The sequence below is a fragment of the Cavia porcellus genome, unplaced genomic scaffold (genome assembly GCF_034190915.1).
Source record: "Cavia porcellus strain 051 isolate PalLab524CR breed Dunkin Hartley unplaced genomic scaffold, mCavPor4.1 scaffold_21, whole genome shotgun sequence".
Classification (NCBI taxonomy): domain Eukaryota; kingdom Metazoa; phylum Chordata; class Mammalia; order Rodentia; family Caviidae; genus Cavia; species Cavia porcellus.
Window position 1 is genome coordinate 10,305,268 of NW_026947504.1, and position 22,635 is coordinate 10,327,902.

The 22,635-nt window shown below is 38.4% G+C and overlaps 1 protein-coding gene across 6 annotated transcripts in view; it reads left to right on the plus strand.

The window, feature by feature from the left end:
• Arhgap26 (Rho GTPase activating protein 26) overlaps window positions 1-22,635 on the plus strand; it is a 410,930-nt gene that overhangs the window by 137,051 nt on the left and 251,244 nt on the right. For all 6 annotated transcript variants that reach the window (XM_003477293.4, XM_023560545.2, XM_003477294.4 and 3 more), the window contains exons 10-11: window positions 1,141-1,235; window positions 16,906-16,984. In XM_003477293.4, the coding sequence (XP_003477341.1) occupies window positions 1,141-1,235; window positions 16,906-16,984 (174 nt within the window). The remainder of the gene's footprint in view (window positions 1-1,140; window positions 1,236-16,905; window positions 16,985-22,635) is intronic.

A 22,635-nucleotide genomic window follows, 5' to 3' on the forward strand; every position in this document is an offset into this window, starting at 1 on the left:
CATTTCTCTTGGTTTCTTAAAAGGTCAAATAAACAGTTTAGTTTCAGGTTAGTGATAAGGAATGTTAGCATGGGTGATTCCATGTTGACTTTTCATCTGATCTCTTGAGGCCCATTGTGGGAGCCTAATCTGAAACAATGGCCTGTAAATTTTATTTAACCTACTCGTGTATCTTACAAAGTAGAAAAAGAACAGTTCTCAATCTGAGAAATTAATCTTGCTATTCAATAAGAAACAATAGAGATAAGCCTTGTGAATGTAAACTGTCTCTTAGGTTTTCTGTGTTTTTTTTGTTTTGTTTTGTGTGTGCTATTCTGATGTCAGTGAGTAAGTTTGCCCCATATAGTCCTTCTTCCCTTTATTTTAGCAAATTAGATAAGCTTGTTAACCCCTCCACCCCCCACCATCCTCCTTCAGAAAAAATATTAGCAGAGGCAGAAGAAACAAAAGCCCTAGAAGATTTGTAACTGACAGAAAAAGAACTCAGGGACAGTAAATTCTGTACTTCTAGGCAATACATCAGTGCTAGGAGGTGAAATTGTTACATTCCATTTACACAGTGGAATAGTACTCAGCTATGAAAAGAAACAAACTCTTAATGTGCACATGAATGAACGGTTAAGCTGAGTGAAAAGAAACCAGACCAAAACAGAGTGTGTACTGTGTGGTTCCATTTATAAAGATTATAGAAGATGAAATCAATCTATAATAACAGAAATAAGGCTGAAGGGTTGCCTGAAGATGGAATGGGAGCAGGTATGGATTTCTAAAGGAAGTGAGGATGTATGAACACATCTTGGGCATCTTACCCTAGGCAAGAAAGGTGGTAGTGGAGTCCATCTTTTAAAACTCTCAACAAATCTACATGTTAAACCTAGTTTAATAGCAACAGGAGCTCTTTGCATCTATTATAAGTTGGTGCTGCACTGTTGTGACCCATGAGGCCTAATGATGTGTGGTTCTAAACAACAGAATTTCCAAATTTTAGCTATAGGAGGCTCTTAGCCAAGAATGTTTATGATCAACTTGTCAACTCACCTGGTCATGAACACTCGTTTTTGAACGTGGCATCATCTTCTCTTCATGTATTACTTTTGTCACAGATCTTACATTCTGGCCGCATCTCTGTCTTCTTGTTAGGGAGAAGATGAATCAGTCACCCTCAAATCCTGTACACGACGGAAAACAGACTCTATTGAGAAGAGGTTTTGCTTTGATGTAGAAGCAGTAGACAGGTAAGTATTTGTTGCACTCTCTTTAGAAATAAATATGACTGGATTTGGATTTCATCACTTTTCCTTTAAGTCAGGACTTTTAAAGTTTTTCTTCTTTCTCTCATCTGTATCCCCCATTGTATCCTCTGGATTAGATTGTAGGCTTTGACTGATTTGCAAGGATCAGTACAGCTTCCACATCCTCCAGGCTCAGCACAGAATCCTGGGATTTGTTTAGCTTTGTTTACTTTAAAGTCAGCACTTCATGCTCAGGAATGTGTATTATGTTCCCTGGACTGTGTATGTGGGGTGGATTCCAAAAAAAAACTCTATTTAACATGATTTTATCTGTTATTTGAAGTTTTTTTCCCTCTTAAAGACATTAATGCAAAGATTCTAATGCAAATAAGCTGTACATGTTTTAGTTAAATTTAAAAATCCTTTAATTGCAGCATTTCACCTACCCCACTGTATGTGTATGCACACTCAGGAATGATACTAAACCACTTGCAAAATCAGTCTTTGGAGAGAGAGAGCTGTGTGTTGTATTCCTTGGGATTTATAGTGTCTCTCATTAAGTTGTACCATTTCATGGTGTTAAGCTAGTTTGACAAGATTCCAATTCTTTGAGACACTTTACTTGGCAACAGTTTATTTCTGTCAATGAAACTCACGTGTTAAGCTTATTTGAGCTGCCTGTTGAAGATCAGCCATGCTAGTACCAAGACCCTTAAATCTCAGCATGACGCTCATATTATGCCATTTAATCTCATCCCTTTAAGAAAAGCCACACCATTTTGCCAAGCCAGTTCTGATATCCTGCCTGGGAAATTCATTGCTGAGCTCTAGGGGATCCTGCAACTGAGTGCCCCCTGAGATGGGCTGTGCTTCTGTGCTGGCAGGATTGAAATGCCTTCTTGTGGCAGCTGTTTCTTGTGCACCGAGCCTGCTGGAACGTGCATGCCCTTTTAGCCTAAATCTGAAGTTCATGGAAATAACCAAGCTATTTAGTTATTTACCTTTGGTTTCAAACCTGGCAACTTGGGTTCAAATTTTGACTTTGCTGCTTAGTAGCTCTGTGATTTTGAGCAAGTTATTTAATCTCTTTTGGTCTTGATTTTCTCATCTGGGAAATGAAAATTGTTATACCACCTGGTTCATAGGATTGTTATAGGATTCAAGGATGTAATACATGTAAAGTGCAGAGCAACATGGCAGATAATAAAGGCTTAAAAAATAATAGCTGTTGCTATTTGTTGTCATTTAGCTTGTCTTTCATGTTCATCAGACTTGTACTTTCTCTTTTAAACATGGAGGAATATAATGTATAAATAAAAGAGTGCCCCTGCCCTTCACCGTGAGTGGGTCTGTGAGAGGGATGCTAAAGGACGAGGATATGGAGAGTGGGTAGAATTGGGATAACAGGGGAATTGCAAAGTGCCTTCCTTACATCAAATTGGTTCTTGTTTTAAGCAATCTGAAATCTGGATGCTTTAAGTGTGTGTATATTGTATGTTATACATATACCATGGAATTAAGGGAATCCACGTTGTTGGTTCTGTGGAGGTGTTCAGAAGATGTGCTGGTGGAGAGAGAGCTGGTTTTGATGATCGTGGAGTATGCTTCCTAAAGATGACTGTGTGAGAGGGCGTGCTTTCTGCTGCGGCTCTCCATCAGACTGAGAACAAGCTCAGAGATGCTTTTGGGAGCTGAGTTATTTTCCCGGTTTACCTCTTCAAAGTTCCCTGAGAAGTTTGTAGGCAGTTAGAACTCCCTGTTGCATCTTAATCTCATTTCTACCTTTGTCAATACAGTATTTCCAGCACTGTCCTTCCTTTATCATGCCCCAAAGCCTTAGCAGACCCCAATTTTAAGCTGAGAGCAGATATTTCACAGTTGAGTCACTGAGTGGACTTCAGAAGTTGATTTTTTTCCAGTGTCTGCCTCTGGTCTCTGACAGAGTTCGGAACCAAGCTGCTGAATCTCCCCTGTAACAGAAAGTCAGACATTCTATGAAATCATTTATCTCAATTTTATATAGGTCTCACGGAGGAGGTTACCATTTGGCAGGATTCCCTCCCACCCCCAGCTGTTTTTTTTTTTTCCCCTCCAATGTCCTTTTGTATTTTCCTCACATACCTAGAAGAGGATGAGAGCAAGAAGGACAAAGTATTTCCATGTACTGAGCAGCAGCTATAGCAGCCAGGGGTTCTTTCTGCTACTGACTTGTGACTTTTCCTTTATCATGTGCCCCCTATAGCAAGGAGGCCAGTGCTGCTGACCCTGCTGTCTTTGGCCAGGGGACCCTCATCTCCACCTGCTGCCTGCAGGACCAGGGGTCATGGTGCAGCTTAGCACCTAGGAAGTGTGGATGCAAAAGAGGAATGGTTATAGTTAACAGTGGCAAACCTTCAAAATGCTTGCAGAGTATGCTTGTGATACAATATAGAAGCATTTATGTAGTGGCGGTTAATGTGGTATTGTGTCAAGATACACATACATATCAAACTGTGATTTATGTGACTTAGAAAATGAAATGTTATGGGATTTTAATGCTGATACTTCAGAAGCCATAGCCTTTAGAAAGTGTTATTCCAGGAGATTAATGGGGTAAGTTAGTCATATCGAGGTCTCTTTTTTTGTGGTAGGACTTACTTGCATTCTGTATCCACTAGGGTGCTGACTAGAACCACAGAGTCTAATGCCTACCCCAGACCTGCACGGTCCAACCATTTTGAGGTTGATATCCTAAAATCATATTTTCAAGCTGTTTGGTTATTCATTATTCTAATGATTAGTGAATTATACACAAACATTTCAAAGGACTGTTTCATCAGAGTACATAAAATAATTTTTCTCACTAGAGACTTTTCAACAGGCAACTATGCTAAGACAAACAAAAACAAAGCAAAACAAACATAAACGCTCAAGCTCCTTTACCACGAGTTTGGTACCCATACAAAGGGGAACCGTGTTGGTAGTAGGAAAGGTCGTGTCCAGTCTCTGACACTGATGCCTTCATCAGAACAAAGGTATTCACCACCACCAACACAGTAAAAGCCCACCTTTTCAGTTAAAAGGTGTTAATAATAAAGGAAGACTAAAGAAGCTTGCTGTTCTGTATAAGCTACTCTTCATACATTATTTCATGTAATCTTCATTGTAACCCTGGAAGGTGGCAACCCGGTATTCCCACTCCACTGACAAGGAGCCTGCAGTTCAGAGGGACGAAGCTCTGCTCGCCAGGTTAAGGTGGGATCTGAAGGTCGTGGCACCTTGTTCCAAGGTACGCTACTGCCACAAAACTCGGAACATTTTGGAAATGTTTTCAGAGATGAACCAGGATGCTGTTGGCAGGTGTATTTCATGGATACTATGGTGTGTTCACTGTGCAGGTGTTAGAATTTGAGAAGTGCTGTTGTCACTCTAATTATTTGCATTTGGCATCTTAAACTAATGGTGCGATAAACTAAACTTGCATCTGTCCTTTCACATACTACCTTGTGACCTTTGGAAAGGTCTCACATGACTAAAGCAAAATTAAGTTACACAGACAGATCAAAGAACTAGGCGTGTAGTAATTATTGCATGCATGCTGTTTCTTTTTTTTTTTTCTCCCCGTACACCTTTTCTTTCACCTTTTCTTTTTAAAATGACATTCATTTTTAAAAACTTTTTATCCAGAGGCTATCATGAGTAGGAGAAATCGTACTATTAGCTACCCTTTCCACGTTGCTAGTTATCAGGGACCCCTGTCGTGAGTCTCCAGTTTCCTGCCAAGTGTTTCAGTGCACAGTGGGAAGAAAGAGCAAGAGACAGAATTGGGGTACAGCAGGTATCTGGGATGACCACTTGTTCTGGGTAACAAAAGGCGTAAGGTCCCAGAACCTTGGTATTTATTTATTGCATCTGAGTTGAGATCACTGGGTGAGGGTCAGTGGGTGTTTCTGGGTATATAGTAAAGGTGACTGTGCTGGGCTAGTAAGAACAAAAGCGTTTTTGCAAGGACAAGGATGCCACAGGGACAGTGAGGAAACTGTGGTTTCCCCAGGTGCCTTCTCTCAGCAGGTCTTACCTTGCCCTGTGAGGGCCACAGCAGTCCTTAGCCCGAGGGCTTCCAGCTGTGACCAGAAAAGTGTAGGGAGTTTCTTGATTTCAGTTAGGCTCAAGGGAGGGTGAGAACAAATTTTGGATATCCCCTAGACTCATTTTATAATTCGTGATCCCCAATATCAAACCATTCATGCTGTTTTAACAGTTGTTTAAGTATATCCCAGTGTTCTGCTGTCAATTTGTTAATCCTCAAATCATGGTGAAAAGGAGTTAATGCTTGACATGTGCATCCTACGGGGAGTACTGTTGTGACTCTTTGCCCAATGAATTAGCTGGAGTGCAAATTACGTGTTAATCTAGGATATTTGGATTTAGAGCTGGAGTCTTGAACTCCTGTGTGTTAATGTTCCTTTTTAAGACTGAATACATTTGAAGAAATCTTCTGATCCTTTTAGCTTTGATATTTCAAAACTACATCCTACTCTTTCCCGTCTGCATAATTTCTGAGGCCACATCTCACTTAGACCCTTTTCCTTAGTGCTTTCTCCTCTTCAGAACTAGTTCAGGGTGAAGTTCAGACCTCAATAACTCAAGGTCTGTGGTTTATTCTGAGCAAATGTTTCACAGAGTAATATTAGCTCTTTATGTCTTTGATATTCCTTCAGAAGGGTTTTATTGTCCCCAACGTTGAACAAAGTTAAGAGAACTTTAAAAAATTTCTCCAATCCCAAATTTAAAACCTGCTTAGATTAAGGTACAGTGTTGATCAAAATGAACATAGTGGTTCTTTCACTTGTGGTTGTGGGCTGTTGCCACATACTCCAATGGAGAACCTTTTCATATTTTCTTAGAAGGTGTCTTTCGTAGCAAATGCCTCTGCTGAATTCATGTGTTGAAGTCCTAATCTTTAGTTTTTGAAAATGTGACCTTATTTGGAGGTAGGGTTTTATAAATTTATCAAGATAAAACATCATTAGGATTGGCCCTAACTTACCACGGTTGATATCTTCATCAAGTGGAGAGATGTTGACAGACACTGTGAGCAGAGGGAGAATGCCCTCAGCATGGACTAGAGGTCAGGGTAATGGTTTTGAAGCCAGGGAATGCCAGACTCCAGCAATCAGAAGGAAGGAATGGATTGCAGAAGGAAGCAGCCTTGCTAATGTCTTGATCTTGAACAGAGGTTAGAAGGCTCTGGACCTGGTAGACAAACAGTTTCTGTATTTATGCCCTAAGTTTGTGGCGCTTGGTTGCGGCAGGTCCAGGAAGCTAGCAGTGTTGTGGAGGGAGGATTCGCAGCAAGGGCACATCCTGATGCATTTTAAGCGGAGGCTCAACACCATCATGTAAACTGCCTTCCTTATTCTAGTTACTTCTGTTACTGTTACTCCTTATCCTCATTTGTTTTATAGTGGCAGCCTAAGCTTTTATTAGTTTACAAGAGAAGTCACCGCTTTTTATACCTTAATAAGGAAGCATTCTTCGGTGTTTTTTTATTACCTTCCTATACACTTTGCTTTTGAAAGTTTATATTTTACATTAGTTAAGTGACTAGAATTCTAATTTTTTTCCTTAATATATGCCAACTTTTTTTGAGAGTGTTTAGTGTAAGATTTCTAGGTGAAAAGTACTCTTTTATGAATTCGTGCATGAATTGGTAATACTTGCCAGTGTCTGAATTCAGTGACTTTGAATAATTAACTGCACCATGTAGTGTCTTATGGAAATTAATGAGCAAATGTAGTGAAGTATTTGTTTAAGCTAAAGAATCATAGTAGAAGTCATTTTTTCACCATCTCTGGATGTGTTTATTTTTCACAGAAATTTCTCACAGATGTATGTGACACATGGATATTTTCTTCCAAATGTTTTTCAGAAGGGGCCATTAGAACATATGGAAAATAGTAGAAACAAAGACGTTTGATTCACTGAATCAGCGTAGTATCTTGGGGAGGTGGTGTTTATTCTTGGGGGAAAGGAAACAATTAGAAGATTTTATTTTTTCCCTGGAACTAGCTGACTCCAACATTCCATCCACATGAAAACCTTAGGGTGTTAAATGCCCCTCCCCAGCATTGACAGTGTCCCAGGCTGGGTGACAATGGCAAGTTGTTAGCAGTGGCCAGGGTGTCCTTTGGGCCAGGCATAGGGCCAGGACAAAAATAGTTGTTCTCTTCACGCTGCCTACCTTTGAGTGTAGAATGCACATACATACATGTACAAATATTCAAGCAAGGTAGGTATAAAAACCATGCCAGTAAGTGTTCTGGCAAACCTGGAGAGCCAGGATGCAATGGGAGACTTGATAGCCAGGCAGACTTAACCCTTCTTACAGAGAAGATAGCATGACCAAATACCCTGCACTTAGTTCCTTCTTTACTTCCTGCCCTGTTTATTGAGCATAATAATATAGTAGAGACTCATCTAACAGTGAGGGATATAGTGCTCATGAAGCTCTATGAATTTGTTGGTCTTTTTAAAGCCTTGTCTAATTTTCTTTCAAGTCCTCCTCCTTTTGTCAGCTTCTAATAGGTAAAGGGAGACAGCTCTCCTCTGAGCCAGTCTCAATCTAGCACATCTGCTATCAGTCTGTCTTCCCAGCATTTACCCTGTGTTTGCCTGGTGATGGCCTTTTCTTTGTATTCATTGGTTGGGTTTTTCCTATTTCCAATCAATTCTGATTGTCTTACGTGATCTTTATACACAGTACAGTACTATGTACATGTGATTTTTCTTTTTATGTTTCTTTTCCTTTTTTGGTTTTTTGAGGCAAGGTCTTAGTGGAGCTTAATCAAGTTAGTTGCTAATTAAACTAAAACTTTGACAAATGCAACATAACTTAAATTTATGTGTAGGTAGGCAGGAAAAAAAAATCCAGGAAAATGGAGAATTGGTTAAACTCAGAATAACAAAGGCTAGGAAGATTTGCAGAAGATTTAAAACATCTTCCAGAACTTCCCAGTCAGTCAGCACCTTCATTTCAAGTATGTTTTTATAGTAGGTTGAATGTTGCAGGTTGATTGTTTAATCAAAGAAATTGTAAGATTCAGTTCAGTAGCTATCCTTTACTGGTTGGTTATGTGACTCTTGGCCATGGGTTTAGCCACATCTGGAAGATAAGGCTCATTATAACTGCCTTACAGAATTGTTTTGAAAATGGATTACAGTAATGTTGATCTCTGAGGGGGTACTAGTTCTGGAAAGATTGTGTCTTTGCATTCTGTTTGTTTATTTTTATATCATAAATCCTGATAATTGTTCTTACAGTGCACTTTTAACTTTGGTGGTGCTCTGAGCCTGCTTGGTATCTTAGTGTCCCAACTTTTCAATTCATCTGTAAGAGGGAATGCAGGTGCATTAGAAGCATGCATGCAAAGGGCCTGCTAGGGGGGAGATTCCAACTTAATTATGTATGTGGTAACCTTTTATTTATACACATTTCCTATGAAAGACAAAGTTTTAAACCCCCTTAAAATTATGATAGCAAAGGAAAAACATACTGGCTTTAAAATAAAATAATTTTATGATTTTTGGCTTGGTATGCAATATATGTGCATGTACTGGTTTGTGTGTCTTTTTGAAAACATGTGATTGTGAGATTATGTGATTTCCATAAAGGAAAGGATCATCTTATATAATAGACTTTGTTTCATTATTCAACCTCTAGATGGCAGTTTTGTATATATATTAGTAACTACTGTAGTACATGGTCAAGTTGAAAATTAGCTGTCCTTTACACATCAACAGTTTAGGGGTGTGTGTGTAGTGTGTGTTTTATGTAGAAATGATTATGTGTATATTACTCCTTAAGGGAATGATATTCTAAATGATTCATTGTTTCTCTAGAAGTTTTTTCCTCACACTTTTCCATAGATAATTCATACCTCTTTCCTGCAAAAGCAAGCATGTTAGTCAGGTCTTTGTTTAAACATTGCCTTTTCTCTGGCCTTCTGAACTAATAATGTACAAGGGACCATTTGAGGATGGTGAATGCAACAGATGCACGATTACACAGTCCAGTGTGTGCTGAGAGTTCAGCAGGCCTCCTTTCCCCTCTTGGTGCACTGTGCCTTTATCTTGTATAACAGATGAATCCATTTTTCCTGGTTTCAAACTTCCTGTCCCTCCCCTTCTTGCCCTGTGTTTGGAATAATATTTGACTTTGCCTTCCTGCTGGTTGGATTGGAGTGCTGGACTCAGTGCCATTGACATTTTAGGCAGGAAATGGCTTTTTCCTTCCTCAAAGAGTGTTACAGTGTTCTGACTTCATGATTTGAACAGGGAAGATACCATGCTTTCTGAATTGCTTCTTGAATGTTCTGTAAAATAAGCATCAGGCAAGTTCTTGAAATCTTTAGAATTCATGTAGTAAGAACTTGTCATTGAACGTTTTCTTTTGTTTTGTTTCATTTCTAATTAAATGAGGGAGTGTTTACTGTCTGATTCCGGTTTAAGTAGGTATGTGATATAGTGGTGAATGAATTTGATGAGAGGGTGACTGAGTCAACTGGTTTTTTTGTTTTTAGTTTTTAGCACAGTGAAATGTTGAGTTTTATTGATTGAGTAGATCAATTTGTGTGCCAATTTCTAAATACAGAATAAGTTTTTTTTTTTTTAAACCTAACATTTTGGTGTTATATAAATCCAAAGAAAGGTAACAATTCAGCCAGTAAATTTCACTTATGTATATCTATTGTAAGACAGAGTAGTAAATATGGAAAAAAAGTTAAAGTTTACTTAGTTGTGCATCGCTGGTATTTAGTATCATGGCTGGCACATAATGGACACTCATTTGATGAGTTATGTTTGATATGCCAAAGATTTCTCTGTTAAGGCTTCCAGATGTTTTATGGCAGCAGTGTGTTTTAAAATAAAACTGTAAGGAATCTTCTGATGGAGTTTGGTGGTATTTACTCTTTGGACTTTTATTATTGAAATGATCCTAGTTATTGTAGGACCTTTCCTCCCAGGAGGTCAGTGCTGTATGTTGTTAATATATGTGTGGGAGGATATTCCTCTCTCTAATGAACGTATATTTGAAGGAATCCTAGCACAGATACCCACATGCTCTTGGGGGCAGTTTCCCAGTGTGGTTACCATATGGACTTGGTTTAGAGTCAGACCCACCTGGGTTCAGGTTCAGGCTTTGGCACTTAATAGCAGTTTGGCATAATGTAACTAATTTCTTTGAGACTCTTGTTTTGCTTTATTCTACTTTTAAATAAAGATGTACTTCATACATCTGTAGTGATAAATAGATGATAATTCAAGTAAAGTCTTAGCACAGTGCTTGGCATATGAAAACTTTCAAGAAATTTTAGGTATGATTTGGGGCAACCACTTTTCTGGTTTTTCTCTCACTTTCTGTGTCCCTCTTACCTTACTCCCCCAGATTGCCATGGCAAATGACAAAGGATGACAGCTACCTCTGTGTCTTGAGGGGAAATACTTCTTTGTCTCTGAGTGTCTGTCAAAAAGTAAGGTACAAAAGAAAAATCAAGACTGTAAGTTTTAAGGAAAATGAGATCAACTTACTTTCCTTGGGACAGTAAAGAATTTCTTATTCATCCTACTTCATTTTGCTTAATTACCTGCTCTCTATAGTCATTGGAGTATGTAATTTCATAAACATGTATGGAAAATGCATCATTCTACAAGATTATTCTACATGGTTTAGGTCATATTTATGTAAGTGAAGATTCTGAACCTTAACCTTTGTCCAAGAACTCTTAGAAATCAATTTTCTTAACAGTGCTTTAAAAACAAAGGACTACCTTCCTTTCTTGACACTTACTGCAAAATTCTTTTCTCTTACAGATTTTTAATCTATTTCTCATACCTTCATTTCTTTTTCATCCTATATGAGCAGAGAGGGGTAGGTGTCACTCAGAGACTGTGAGAACATGTGTTTCTGTGGATGCCTCTGTCCTTGTTTTAACAGTTCTGAACCTGACCCTTAAATGTACACTAGTGTGGATAAAGGTAAGGGGATGAATTCTTTTCAAGTGAAGATTTATAGTCCTGAGAATGAATAAACCCCAGATCTTTGAAGATTGATTTAGAAAGAATGGTACTGTTAGCTTCTGAGTGTGTTTGTTTCAGTGGGGTGGAGTTAGTTCTAGCATTTCCTTGTCCAATAGGAAGTGGGTAAACTGCCAAACTACTGAGATCACCATTGTGACTTAGATTCAGGAGTAAGATACAGAGCGGGAGAGCTGTCGAGGAACCCTGGAATCATTGCTGGTTTTTCTCCTGCTTGCTCCTGGCTACTGAGGAGGCTGGAGCTGACATCAGAGATTCCCAGAATCCTGGATGTGTTCCTAGGTGGAACCATCCACTTGGGTGCTTTTTTGGGAGCCATATTGGTGGAATAATGGTGGTGGGTGGCAACTTGCCCTGTGTTTTACATTGGCCCTGCAGTGGGAGTGTACCAGCTCAGAAAAAATTGCAGATCCATTTTCATGTTTCTTGAACTGATCCAGCTTCATCCCTCACCAAAGGCCTATTCGGAGAGAAAAAGAAGTATTTTAAAGACAATTTTAGGATTGAGCTCTTGAATGATTTTTAAGTTGTTTGCTCCGTCTCTCTGTGGTGACTGGAAGGAACTTCTTGGTGGGTTTTCTAGAATTTGTTAGATCTTCTCTATCCCTACCATTCACCAGACATTAGTTCATAAGGGCAACTTTGATGATTACTAAGTAGGAAAAAGAAAATGGTCATGAAGCAGAGCTGGTATGTTGCTTCAGCCCTCAGGTGGGTGCTTTGTGGTAGAGGTGTGATTTTCATTACTGTGTGTGAGTGTATTGATGATGGCACCCTACATATCAGCAGGATTTGTGGGTTGTTTCTTTTCTTTTTAAGATAATTCACAGACATAGTTTTGACCCTACTCAATACTCACCAACTTCTCTACCTCCCATATGCCCCTGTGATAATGACAGATTTTTAGAGTATTAGCTCTGTGTCTGAGACTTCAAAAAGGTGGATACACTTCTCATTTAACTTTCATAGCATGCCCTGAGTTTAACCCTAATAATCTGTCCCACAAGTAATTGAACTGCTCTACGCTGCTCTCCTTAAAAATGCAGACCATTAAAAGTAGCATTGAGAAGCTCAGTTGCTTGTCCACCAGGGCCACACAGCTGGAAAGTACTAGAGTTAGGATAACTAGTAAGGCCAAGTTACTGGTGAGCAGTCATATCTCTTGAGTATTTAAAACAATTTTTTAAACTGAGATGTAATCATAATAGAATGCATAAATATCGTGTATATTTTAATGACTTTATACACTCATGTGCCTGTGTAAACCATCCAGATTTATATAGAACATCTATCACCCCAGAAGTTTCCTTTATGTCCTCCCAACCTTCACCCTTATCCTTCCCCCAACACAGCCATTCTTCTGACTTCTGCCACCATGGTGTTTTCCAGGTATTTGAACATCGTATATACTGGAACCATACAGTTTGTAATCTTTCGTATCTGACCTCTTTTCCTCATTGTCCGTGAGATTCATTCATGTTGAGGTTGTATATGGAAGGAGGTAGTTCTTTTTGCTTTTCAATGGTGTTCTGTTGTGTAAATATTCAGTATTTTATTCTCTTACTAATAGATGTTTTTGTTGTTGCTGCAGTTTGGGGTAATTATGAATAAAGCTGCAAACATTCTAGAGTGTACTATTTGGTGGACATAAGCTTAACGATACATGAGAGGTAGAATTGCTAGGTCACATATTTAGTTCTAGTTGATACTGCCAAAGTGGTTTTATCAATTTATTCTTCCACCAGCGATCTATAGGTTCCAGTTGCTCTGCATTCTTGTACTAGTTGGTATGGTGGTCTTATTAATCCTGTACATTCAAATACTCAGGAGAGTATTTGTTGTGTCTCATTGTAGTTTTAATTATATTTCCCTAATGAATAACAGTTTGGTTTTCTGTTTCTTATGCTTGGTAGCCTTTTGAATGTCCTCTTTTATGAAGTCCATAGTAAGTCTTTGATTGAGTTGGATTGTTCATTTTTTCCGCTACTTATTTGTAGGCATTCCTCACATATTTTGGATGTGAGTTTTGGAGGATGTATTTATTAGAAATATCTTCTCTCACTTTCATTTTCCTTTTCGTTTTAATGTTGGTGTGTATGTGTAGGGTAAGGGGGATTAAACCTAGGGCCTTTACACTAAACTACATCCTTAGCTCTTTTTTATTTTCCTTTTTATTTTGAGACAGGATCTCACTTAGTTGAAGAGTTTTGTAGGCTAGGTTTGAACCTGCAGTTCTCCTAGCTCAGCCTCCCAGAGTGCTAGGATTACAGATATGGGCCATTATGTCCAGTTTAATATTATCCTTTGATGAGTACAACTCATTTTGGTGAAGTTCAAATTATCAATGTTTTTTTCTTTATGATTAGTACTTTTTTAATGTTCTTAGGAATTAAAAAAAACTCATTGCCTTTACACGTCTTGAATATTTTTGAGGTAGAAAAATTTGAAGAACCACTTCTGAAGAAGATATGAGCCTCAGTCACATTGGGTGCTGATGGGTCCTTTTTTAAAAAAATTGATATGTGTTTATGATATGAATTCCTGTTTTTTGGATTGGCCATGGTCACTCACAGTGGTGTTCTGAGCTTTCATATTTATGAACGGCTTTAGCTTTATAGAGCTATCTGTCCTTCCATCTCATTTGATCCTTTGCGAGGGCTCATTAAGTTATTGCAGGAGTAATTGGTTAGTTTTGACACTAGAGGTCTTGGCTGGTCAACATGAGCTCCTGAGAACTGTGAGACCTTCACAGTTGCTGTGCTGTTTTGCACAAGGGTTAAGAGATGGATTTCTTGTGCTCACGTCCTGACTCTATAACTTGCTAGACACGGTGTCTGGTACATGGTAGTGGCCTATTGCTGTTGTTCTTTTATTATAGTGTCTAATAGGGTAACAGTTCTGTGTAGAGCTAGAAAGAGCTCCGATCATGTACTCTATTTCTCCTGCATTGTTTTATATTTCCCTTCCTCATTCTACACCTGTGCCTGCCCCATAGTTTTTGCTGTGAAAAAAAATGTGCATCTCAGGTGTAAACTAAACCAACAGCAGGAGAAGATCTGAAAGTATGTTGTCTTACAGGAACTTGTATGGAAAGTATAGGGCCATTGGAGGTTTTGCTTGTTTATTTTGTTTTGAAGGATGGTGATTGGTAGAGGCCTAGGGAAGAGAAATACCAAAAAAAGGGTTGTTGCTTAATTTCAAAATACTGTCGACCCGTTCACCTTGGTACTAGGAAATTCACGTGGACGTGGATTTGTATAATAGTGATCTCATTTGTGAGAAAGGAGAATAAATGAGTGTTTTCTAGATGCCTGGAAAGAATGGTACTATATCCAAAGGTATGTACATGAGGGAGAGGAAGAGATTATATGAACCTGGGACAAGGATAAAACTAAGTGTGTTAAATCTGCTTCATCCACCATCTGCCACCCCTCCACCACACTCTCCCCTTAAAAGAGAACAAGACCACTTGTGGAAAAAAATTTATATTTTGGTATGTTTTCTTGAAATAAAAACAGATCCTCTTGACTTTCCCAGTTACTGAGGCCAAGAGGCCTACCCTTCACACTCTCCGAGTTTGTCTGAACTTCCTCTTTGTGGCTCTGGGTGAAAATTTCACACAGTGTGCCATGAAGTTGACGTGACATCTGCGAGGCCTAGAGAGCCTGGTATTGAGGCAACTCTTGCGCTCAGACTGTTCCTAGAGCAAATGAACTGGAGACATGTTGGCTCCATGACCCCAGGGTGGAGAGGAGGGCAACTTGCTGCCAGGGTAAGGGCACCAGGAAAGAAGAGAGACTCAGCAAGCAGCCAGGACATGGGCCTCAGACTTAACTCTGCTTAAGAATTATCTGGTGAGCTGCTTAAGATCCTGCCAAGAAGTTCAGATTCAGTAAGGCTGAGTTGGGGATCTCCATTTTAATTAGTTACCTGATTTGAAGCAGGTACAGAGGTACAAGATGTTGAATAACCAAAATCCAGGCTCAGTGACTGGTTTTACAGTAGCCTGTAGTTTCAAAGCTATTTGTTTAAAAGTAACATGATGCTTTCCCCCAAGCCAATCTAGTTTTGTGGAGCCATGGCTGTGAGCACACACACAGGGAATGTAGCACACTTCATGGACGGATGATGGGAAATGGGCATTTGAATTTGATTAGAAGAATTTTTGAAAAGAGGAGAGAGAGCCATTGCAGATACTTTTGGAGAAAGGAGTTATCCCATCTTTGGAGCCTTCTTTGTGTTGTGATTTCAGTGCCGCGTGCCCTTCATAATGCCCCTCCCTCCCCACACACTCCCCACGCACCCACAGCCTCCCATATCACGCTTGGGCACTCTTCTGTCCGAGCCCCCACCTGACTGTCTTATATCCCCAGCCCTGCTAATGTACATGTTTGCATCTTTGAAAATGTTTTTCCTTAGGTTATGTTGAGAGATGATCAATGAAAAGATGCAGCTGTAGTATTTAAAATAGGTTCAGGACAAACAGACTTGTCTTAGAACTACGGAAACCAGCCAGGCATAGGGATTGCAGGTGGGTAAGAATAAGCAGGTTTCTGTAGTTCTAGTATTGTTCAGAATCCTCAGCAGGATTTGTGGATTTGATGGCGAGTAGATTTTAGTTCTCACTCATAGATCTCTTCTTACCTTTTGGAGTTTTAAAAACTATAAATTAGACAGTTAAAATTCTTGACATTTTAAAGGTTGCAGTCCTCTTTGAAAATATGGACAGTTTGAATTATTTTACCAGAAAACCACACTTATATTTGAAGGGGAAGTGGTTTATGAACAATGTGGGATCTATCTGTGGACCTTAAATAAAGAATGCCTGCTTTGATCAGTGTATGACCTTTTCCTGAGGTTACTTTTGTGGCACAGTGACCATTTTTCTTTTCTTGTGGATTACTGTTCATAATGGGCAATCCACACATACCAGTTGATATTATGTGTTTACTTTCTGGAGGGTTTATGTTTAGTTGTAAAGAGCAAGTAGATTTTTAGTCAGAGTGAAAAGACCAAGTGCCCATAAAGTGCTTACCCCTTGATATGATAAGTATTCACTTAAAAAAAACTCTATATACTCAGTATAATCATAATTACAAAGCTGATTAACTCCGTAAAACTTCTCCCTGTTAAAAGCAGTTTAGAAGCAATGAACTAGATATTAGGGAAACCAAAGGCCTCTAGCTTAGCTGATTCTCCGTCTTTTTTTTTTTTCTTCCTGAGTTCAGTAACTCAATTCACAGTAGGTACTTATGGCATTTCTCCTGTGAGTAACCGCTGTGTGAGTCTTCTGGAGAATGGAGATGAGTAAAATTTAAGGAATGAGCAGCATCTAAAGGAATCACATTACTCCTCTGAGTTCCTTACCTGTGTCTTCTGTGTTTCTTGCCTCTCTATGGGCGGTTCGCTTGGGGAGTGGGATTTGGAGCCCTTTTAAAGGAGGCTTTGCTTTCTGAAACAGGAAGCTGGCTTAGAAAAGCCAAATGACTTCAGCGACCTCTCACACTGTTGATTGGGTATTTCTTTGCGGTTTACCTTTGTCAGTTTCACTCCCTATGGCACTGGGTTCATGTCCATGTCCTTCCTTTCTCCGCAGGCCAGGGGTTATCACTATGCAGGCATTGTCAGAAGAGGACCGGAGGCTCTGGATGGAAGCCATGGATGGCCGGGAGCCTGTAAGTAACAATTCAGGGAAGTAGAGCAAGAATAAAGATCCTGAGCTGTTTGTTGATTCCTGAGTACAATAATTTTTGCTGTTGCACTAAAACCTTAGTCTTTGAGACCAGTACCATTGGTAGTGTTTTATTCCTAAATTGATGTTTGTGTTACTCCTCTTGCTCCTAATACCATTGCTATTATTATCATGTATATGTAGTTCCTGAACTTGCACCTCTTAATCCTAAGGCAGAAGTTTTGCATGTTAAACCAAGTTTGCCTTTTGAAAAGGCAGGTGTAATACCCCTAGGTTTTTTAAATGAGGCAGAATCCACTCTGGCTGACTGAGTTTTGTTTATTGGCCGTACAATGACTTCGTGAAGCAGGGTACAGAATATTGTTTTTTAATGGGATAAAGACATTATCCCATTTTAATGGGATAAAGAATTATAAAAGCATATACAGGTTATGTAGCATGACTTATCATTGCCTTCTAGTTTAGTCTCCTCTCTCCATAGTGACTTATCGCTCATTATAAGCAGAAGGACATTGTCAAGGTCAGTGGAAGGAGGTAAGCCTGGTGATATGATCTGTGTTCTCATTTCGAGTTGCTGGCCTCTGCAGGGTGATGCAATCTTGTGGTTTTTCTACGTCTTGTGGCATGTAAAAACCCACATGAGACCCCTGGGGAAAGTCCCAAAACAGTCTTTTTATCTTGGTGCTAAGGATCTCAACCCTAGTGTTCAATGAATCTCAAGGTTATAGAAATTCTGAAAGTACTTCACTGTCTAGTTGTGTCTCACCAATAAATTATAGAAAGAATCTACCGGGCCAGGAAGCCAATAACTGATGCTGACAAAAGCACTATCAAATAGGGCATCTATGCAAGGAAAAGCAGGCCCTGACCTCCACCAGTGTAGGACTGCGTATGTCCAGTGTAGATGATCTGGGTTCGTGTGTGGGTCTCTTTCTCAGCCCAACCTGGTGAAGTCATCTGGCAATGAATGTACTTTTCTCCTCAGCTGTGTTCCACGTAAATGAAGCACTTGATTCAGCCAGCAAACTGTAGACAAATAAGTACTGTTCGCATAACATTTAATATAGAGCAAGTTTTAAAGAACTCTTTAAAGACTTAAGTGCCCTTGGCTAAACTATAATGAAACATTATTTAATCTTAATTCTCCTGGACTAAAACGTAAGACATTTTTCTGAATATGTTGCTACCTGTAGAGATTTTCTCAAAAGCAGGTGAACATTTCTGCTTTTAGAAAGATCTGCTTTGGGGGCACAACTGTTGTGTGGTACCAGAGGTCTGCATTAGCATCTTCTGGAAAGTCTTCATGTTTGCTGGCATAATCTACCATTAGTTTAAGCACTTTAGTGTGCATCTGTGTGTGCTAGGAGTGCCCTTAGGCAGTGTGGCCCTGCCACTACCCAGCACAAGGAGAAAAAGGATGCAGTGAATGGGGTAATTTTCACCATTGTGGCACACACAGAATTTGATCTCATGTTTGTCCCTAGATGTATTTGTTATTCAGCTTTAGTAGAGATACATTGTCAGCTCACTGTATAAGAATTCTTGCACCATTTTTTTTTTGCATACTTCCTGTCACTCTCCAGAATGATCTTTCAAACACATAAGGGAGGGTGAAGAACCTCATCATGATATGCTATTTATTCTTGGTATGGGTTAAAAAGTCCTGCTACCATTTCCCCCCAATTGCTGGAGTTCTAAAACTGCTTCATTAACTCCATTTTAAGTTTTCTCTTCTGCCCCTCACTACCGCTTGGTATCTGTTCTCTGTGTCTAACTGAGCTCTTACTAACCACTTCAGTTTTCCTATAGATTGACATCTGGCCTTTGTGGATAGAAAGTGCACCGTTGAAAAAAAATCTGCTTGCTTCAGAATATACATATTAAAACAACTTTGAGCACGAAGCAATTCTATGTCTACCCATGTTACAAAATTACTTCCTCACAGGAACATACAGGTCACATTGCAAACCATACCACCAAGTGCTTTTTAGTTTCCGAAAGAGGCAGATAAAAACAGGCAAATGATGACGGCATAGCCGACAGTAACACTAGGTATAATTTGCTCTCCCATTGCTGATAACGTCTAGGGAACATTGCTGGAAATATATGCCCAGTAAGCAGTTAGTTGCTCCAGTGTTAATCAGTATCTCCCTAATTAGTTACATCTGTTCCCTTGGGAGTTTTGACTTTCTTTAATTCTTTCTCTAGCTGGTTTTAGAGCAGTTTCCTTATGTTTTTGTGCTTTTATCTCAGCTGTCCTGTGACAGATTATTGATTGTTAAAAGTTAGTTTTAGTTTCTACTCCTTTTGCTTTTTCCTTGTTCAGTAACACCTTAGGATGATTGGTTAGGGGAAACAAAACTAAATGAACTCCAAATCAGTTGATTTTTAAACATTTTAATTAACTTGCATAAATCAGTTTTTAGTACACAATTACATTCTAGTCTAGAAAACAATGAATGCCTTCTATGGTATCGATAGACAAATTGGAGGAAGAAATTACAGTCATGGTGTTACATTGAGCATTAAGGATTTTATCTGTGTAGCAAATCTGTATAATTTTTTTTGACATGAAGGAAATCCAGTTCAAACTTTCTTGAGAAAAAACTGGGTTTATCGGGTTATGTAACTGAAAAAAAAATACTAGGGTCAAAATGTGGTAACTTATATAATATTTGGAGTTGGTTTCTTTCTTTCTTTTTTTTTTTTTTTTTTTTGTGCTGGCTTCACTTTCCAATATCTTCCTTCCATGTAGTGATGAGGTGATTCCTAACTATCCCAGGCTTTACATCTTACTATTAAGAACTGCGGCCAACAAACTCTGAAACTGGCTAGGTAGTATTCTAGGCTTTATGGGCCATGTGGTGACTGGTGTAGCTATTTAACTTTGTTGTGGTGGCTCAGAAGCACAGGAACAATATGTAAATAAATGGATACGACTGCACTTCACCATAAACATATGGTTATCAAAGTTGAAAATATAACACTATTTATAGTCACTAATTCCCAAAATGAAATGCTTAGGTATAAATCTCATTATATGCTAAAAATTATAGAATGCAGATGAAATTCTAAATAAATAGACATTGTATTCATGGATTGGAAGAATCCATAAATTGTAAAAATGTCAGTTCTTTCCAGATCTATAGGTTTAATGAAATTCCTATCAAAACCTCAGCAAGATTTTTTGTATACATAGATAAGCTTATTCTAAAATTTATGTATAAAGATACAGAAACTAAAATAGCTAAAACAACTTTGAAAAAAGTATGAAATGGGAATACTCATTCTATCCTATTTTGAGGTTTCTTTTATGGTTACAGTAATCAAGACAGGAGGATGAAATAGAACAAAGAATCCGAGATAAACACACAGATATGCCCAACTGATTTTAGGTAGAACTGCAAGAGTGAAGAGTTCTTTTTTTCTAAGCAAATGGTATTCGTTAGAATAATGAATCTTTATAGCCCCCCTCCAAAGAACCTTGACCTAAAGCTCATATCTTAACAAAAATTAATTCAAAACATATCACAGCTTTAAATGTGAAATATAAAACTTTTAGAAAGACGTATAAGAGAAAATTGCTGGAATGTAGGGTCATGCGAAGAATTTATAGATACAATGTCATGAACATGACCCATAAAACTTAGAGATGAATACATTTTTCTTCAGAAAAATTAAAAACTTGTGCTCTGGGTAAGAAACATTTGTTAAAAGATGAAAAAGATAATCTGTAGAGTGAAAGAAATATTTTGCAAAACATATATCTGATAAAGGACTCTTAAAACAATTAAAGGCAAGCATCCAATATGAAATGGATAAAAGACATTTTATCCATTTTACAGCAAGAACATGCAGTTGACAAAAAGCGTGTGAAATCAATATCCTTAGTCATTAGGAAGTGCAGACTGAAACCACAATGAGCTATCTCTCCAAACATATCAGATTAGCTAAAATTAAAAAATAGTGAAAATATATAGTGATGGTGAGGTTTCAGAGAAACTGGATCCACTTATACCCTGCTGGTAGGAATGTAAAATAATACCGCCACTTCAGAAAGTCACTTGGCAGGTTCTAATAAAATTTAATATGAACTTATCATATGACACAGCAGTTGCTCTGGGGCATTTGTCCCAGAGAAATGAAACCTGTGGACACATTTTTGTACCAGCTTTATTCATAATAGCCCCAAACTGGGAACACTGCATATATCCTTCTGTGGACAAATGGTTAAATAACCTGATACATCCATAGAAAGAAATAAACTATTTATACACCAACTGGGTAAATTTCAAGGGTATTACACCAAGTTTAAAAAAGCCAATCTGAAAAGAATGTATAATACATGTTTCCATTTTATAACCTTTGAAATGACAGTTACAGAAATGGAGAATAAAGTAATGATTTCCAGGGGACAGGGACAGTAGGGGTGGAGAGCACCATTTTGGTGATGGCACAGTTCTGTGTCATGGTTGTGGTGACTCTGTGAAAGAAGATTGAAGTTTGTGAATAACTTCTATACAGTTCTACACAAACACAAATGAGTACATGTGAAAACTAATGAAGTAATCATTGCTAAAGGTCCTGCCTCCTTATACATCAATTATAATAAATTTTGGGGAAGCACAGACATTCAGATCATAATATTCACCTGTCCTTACGGCTATTAGGAAGTCCCTATTATTTACTATTTTCATTACGTTGCTCGTTTTTGGGGTCTGAATATAGCACAGAAGCCCTTTTGGCAGAATTTAGCATTTTCTACAAACTTCAGGTCATTATTGACTTCATGCCACTGGCCCCTCATAGTTAAAACTGGATTACATGTTCTCTTTTAACCTTTGGACATTATTTTTGTCTTTATTAGTTTAGCTTAACCTTTGAAGAGTAGGATTAGTTATGAGATGAACTTTGAGCCTTCATTTTTGAGTTGTTTGAGTTTTTCACAGTCGGCATGTGTCAATTTTGTTATTAAGTAACAGACACAATGGAGTCATCTCTGAGTCACATTTATTCTTTTAGATGTCTCTGATTTTTTCCTGTGCGATTTGCATTAGCTACACTTACATCGTCATGCTTAGATTTGGAGAGTCTTCCATCCCTATCCTAGCTATAAACTCTGGGAGAAGTCTCTCCTTCTACTTAAAAATGTTGTGCATATCCTTCCACAGCTTTTTCTGTCCGTTGGCCATGAAATAGAGAAGTAAATTGTTTTGTAGAATTTTTGACATAACTTTATTATTAACCTTTAGTTTAATAACATTAATAAACCTGAAACCTTTAACATTAGATTGTTTTCAGCTTTTCTTTCCTTCATTACAAACAGTGATGGAATGGAAATCTTTTTATAAATTTCATCGTTTACCTATTTGAGCATTTTTCCCTGTGGGATACATACTCTGTTGAATTGCTAGATTGATTGCTAGATTAATATTTTAACAGATATTGCCAAAGTATTCTCTCCATCAAAAATTTTAGCCACTTACAAAGGCACCTATTTTCCCTGTAACTTTGACATTGCATAGTCTTGGTTTTTATGTATATGTGTATCAGTCTGATAGACATTGTATTGTGCTATCATTTGCATTTCTTAATTTACTAATGAGATTGAAAACCTTTCTTGTGTTTATTGGT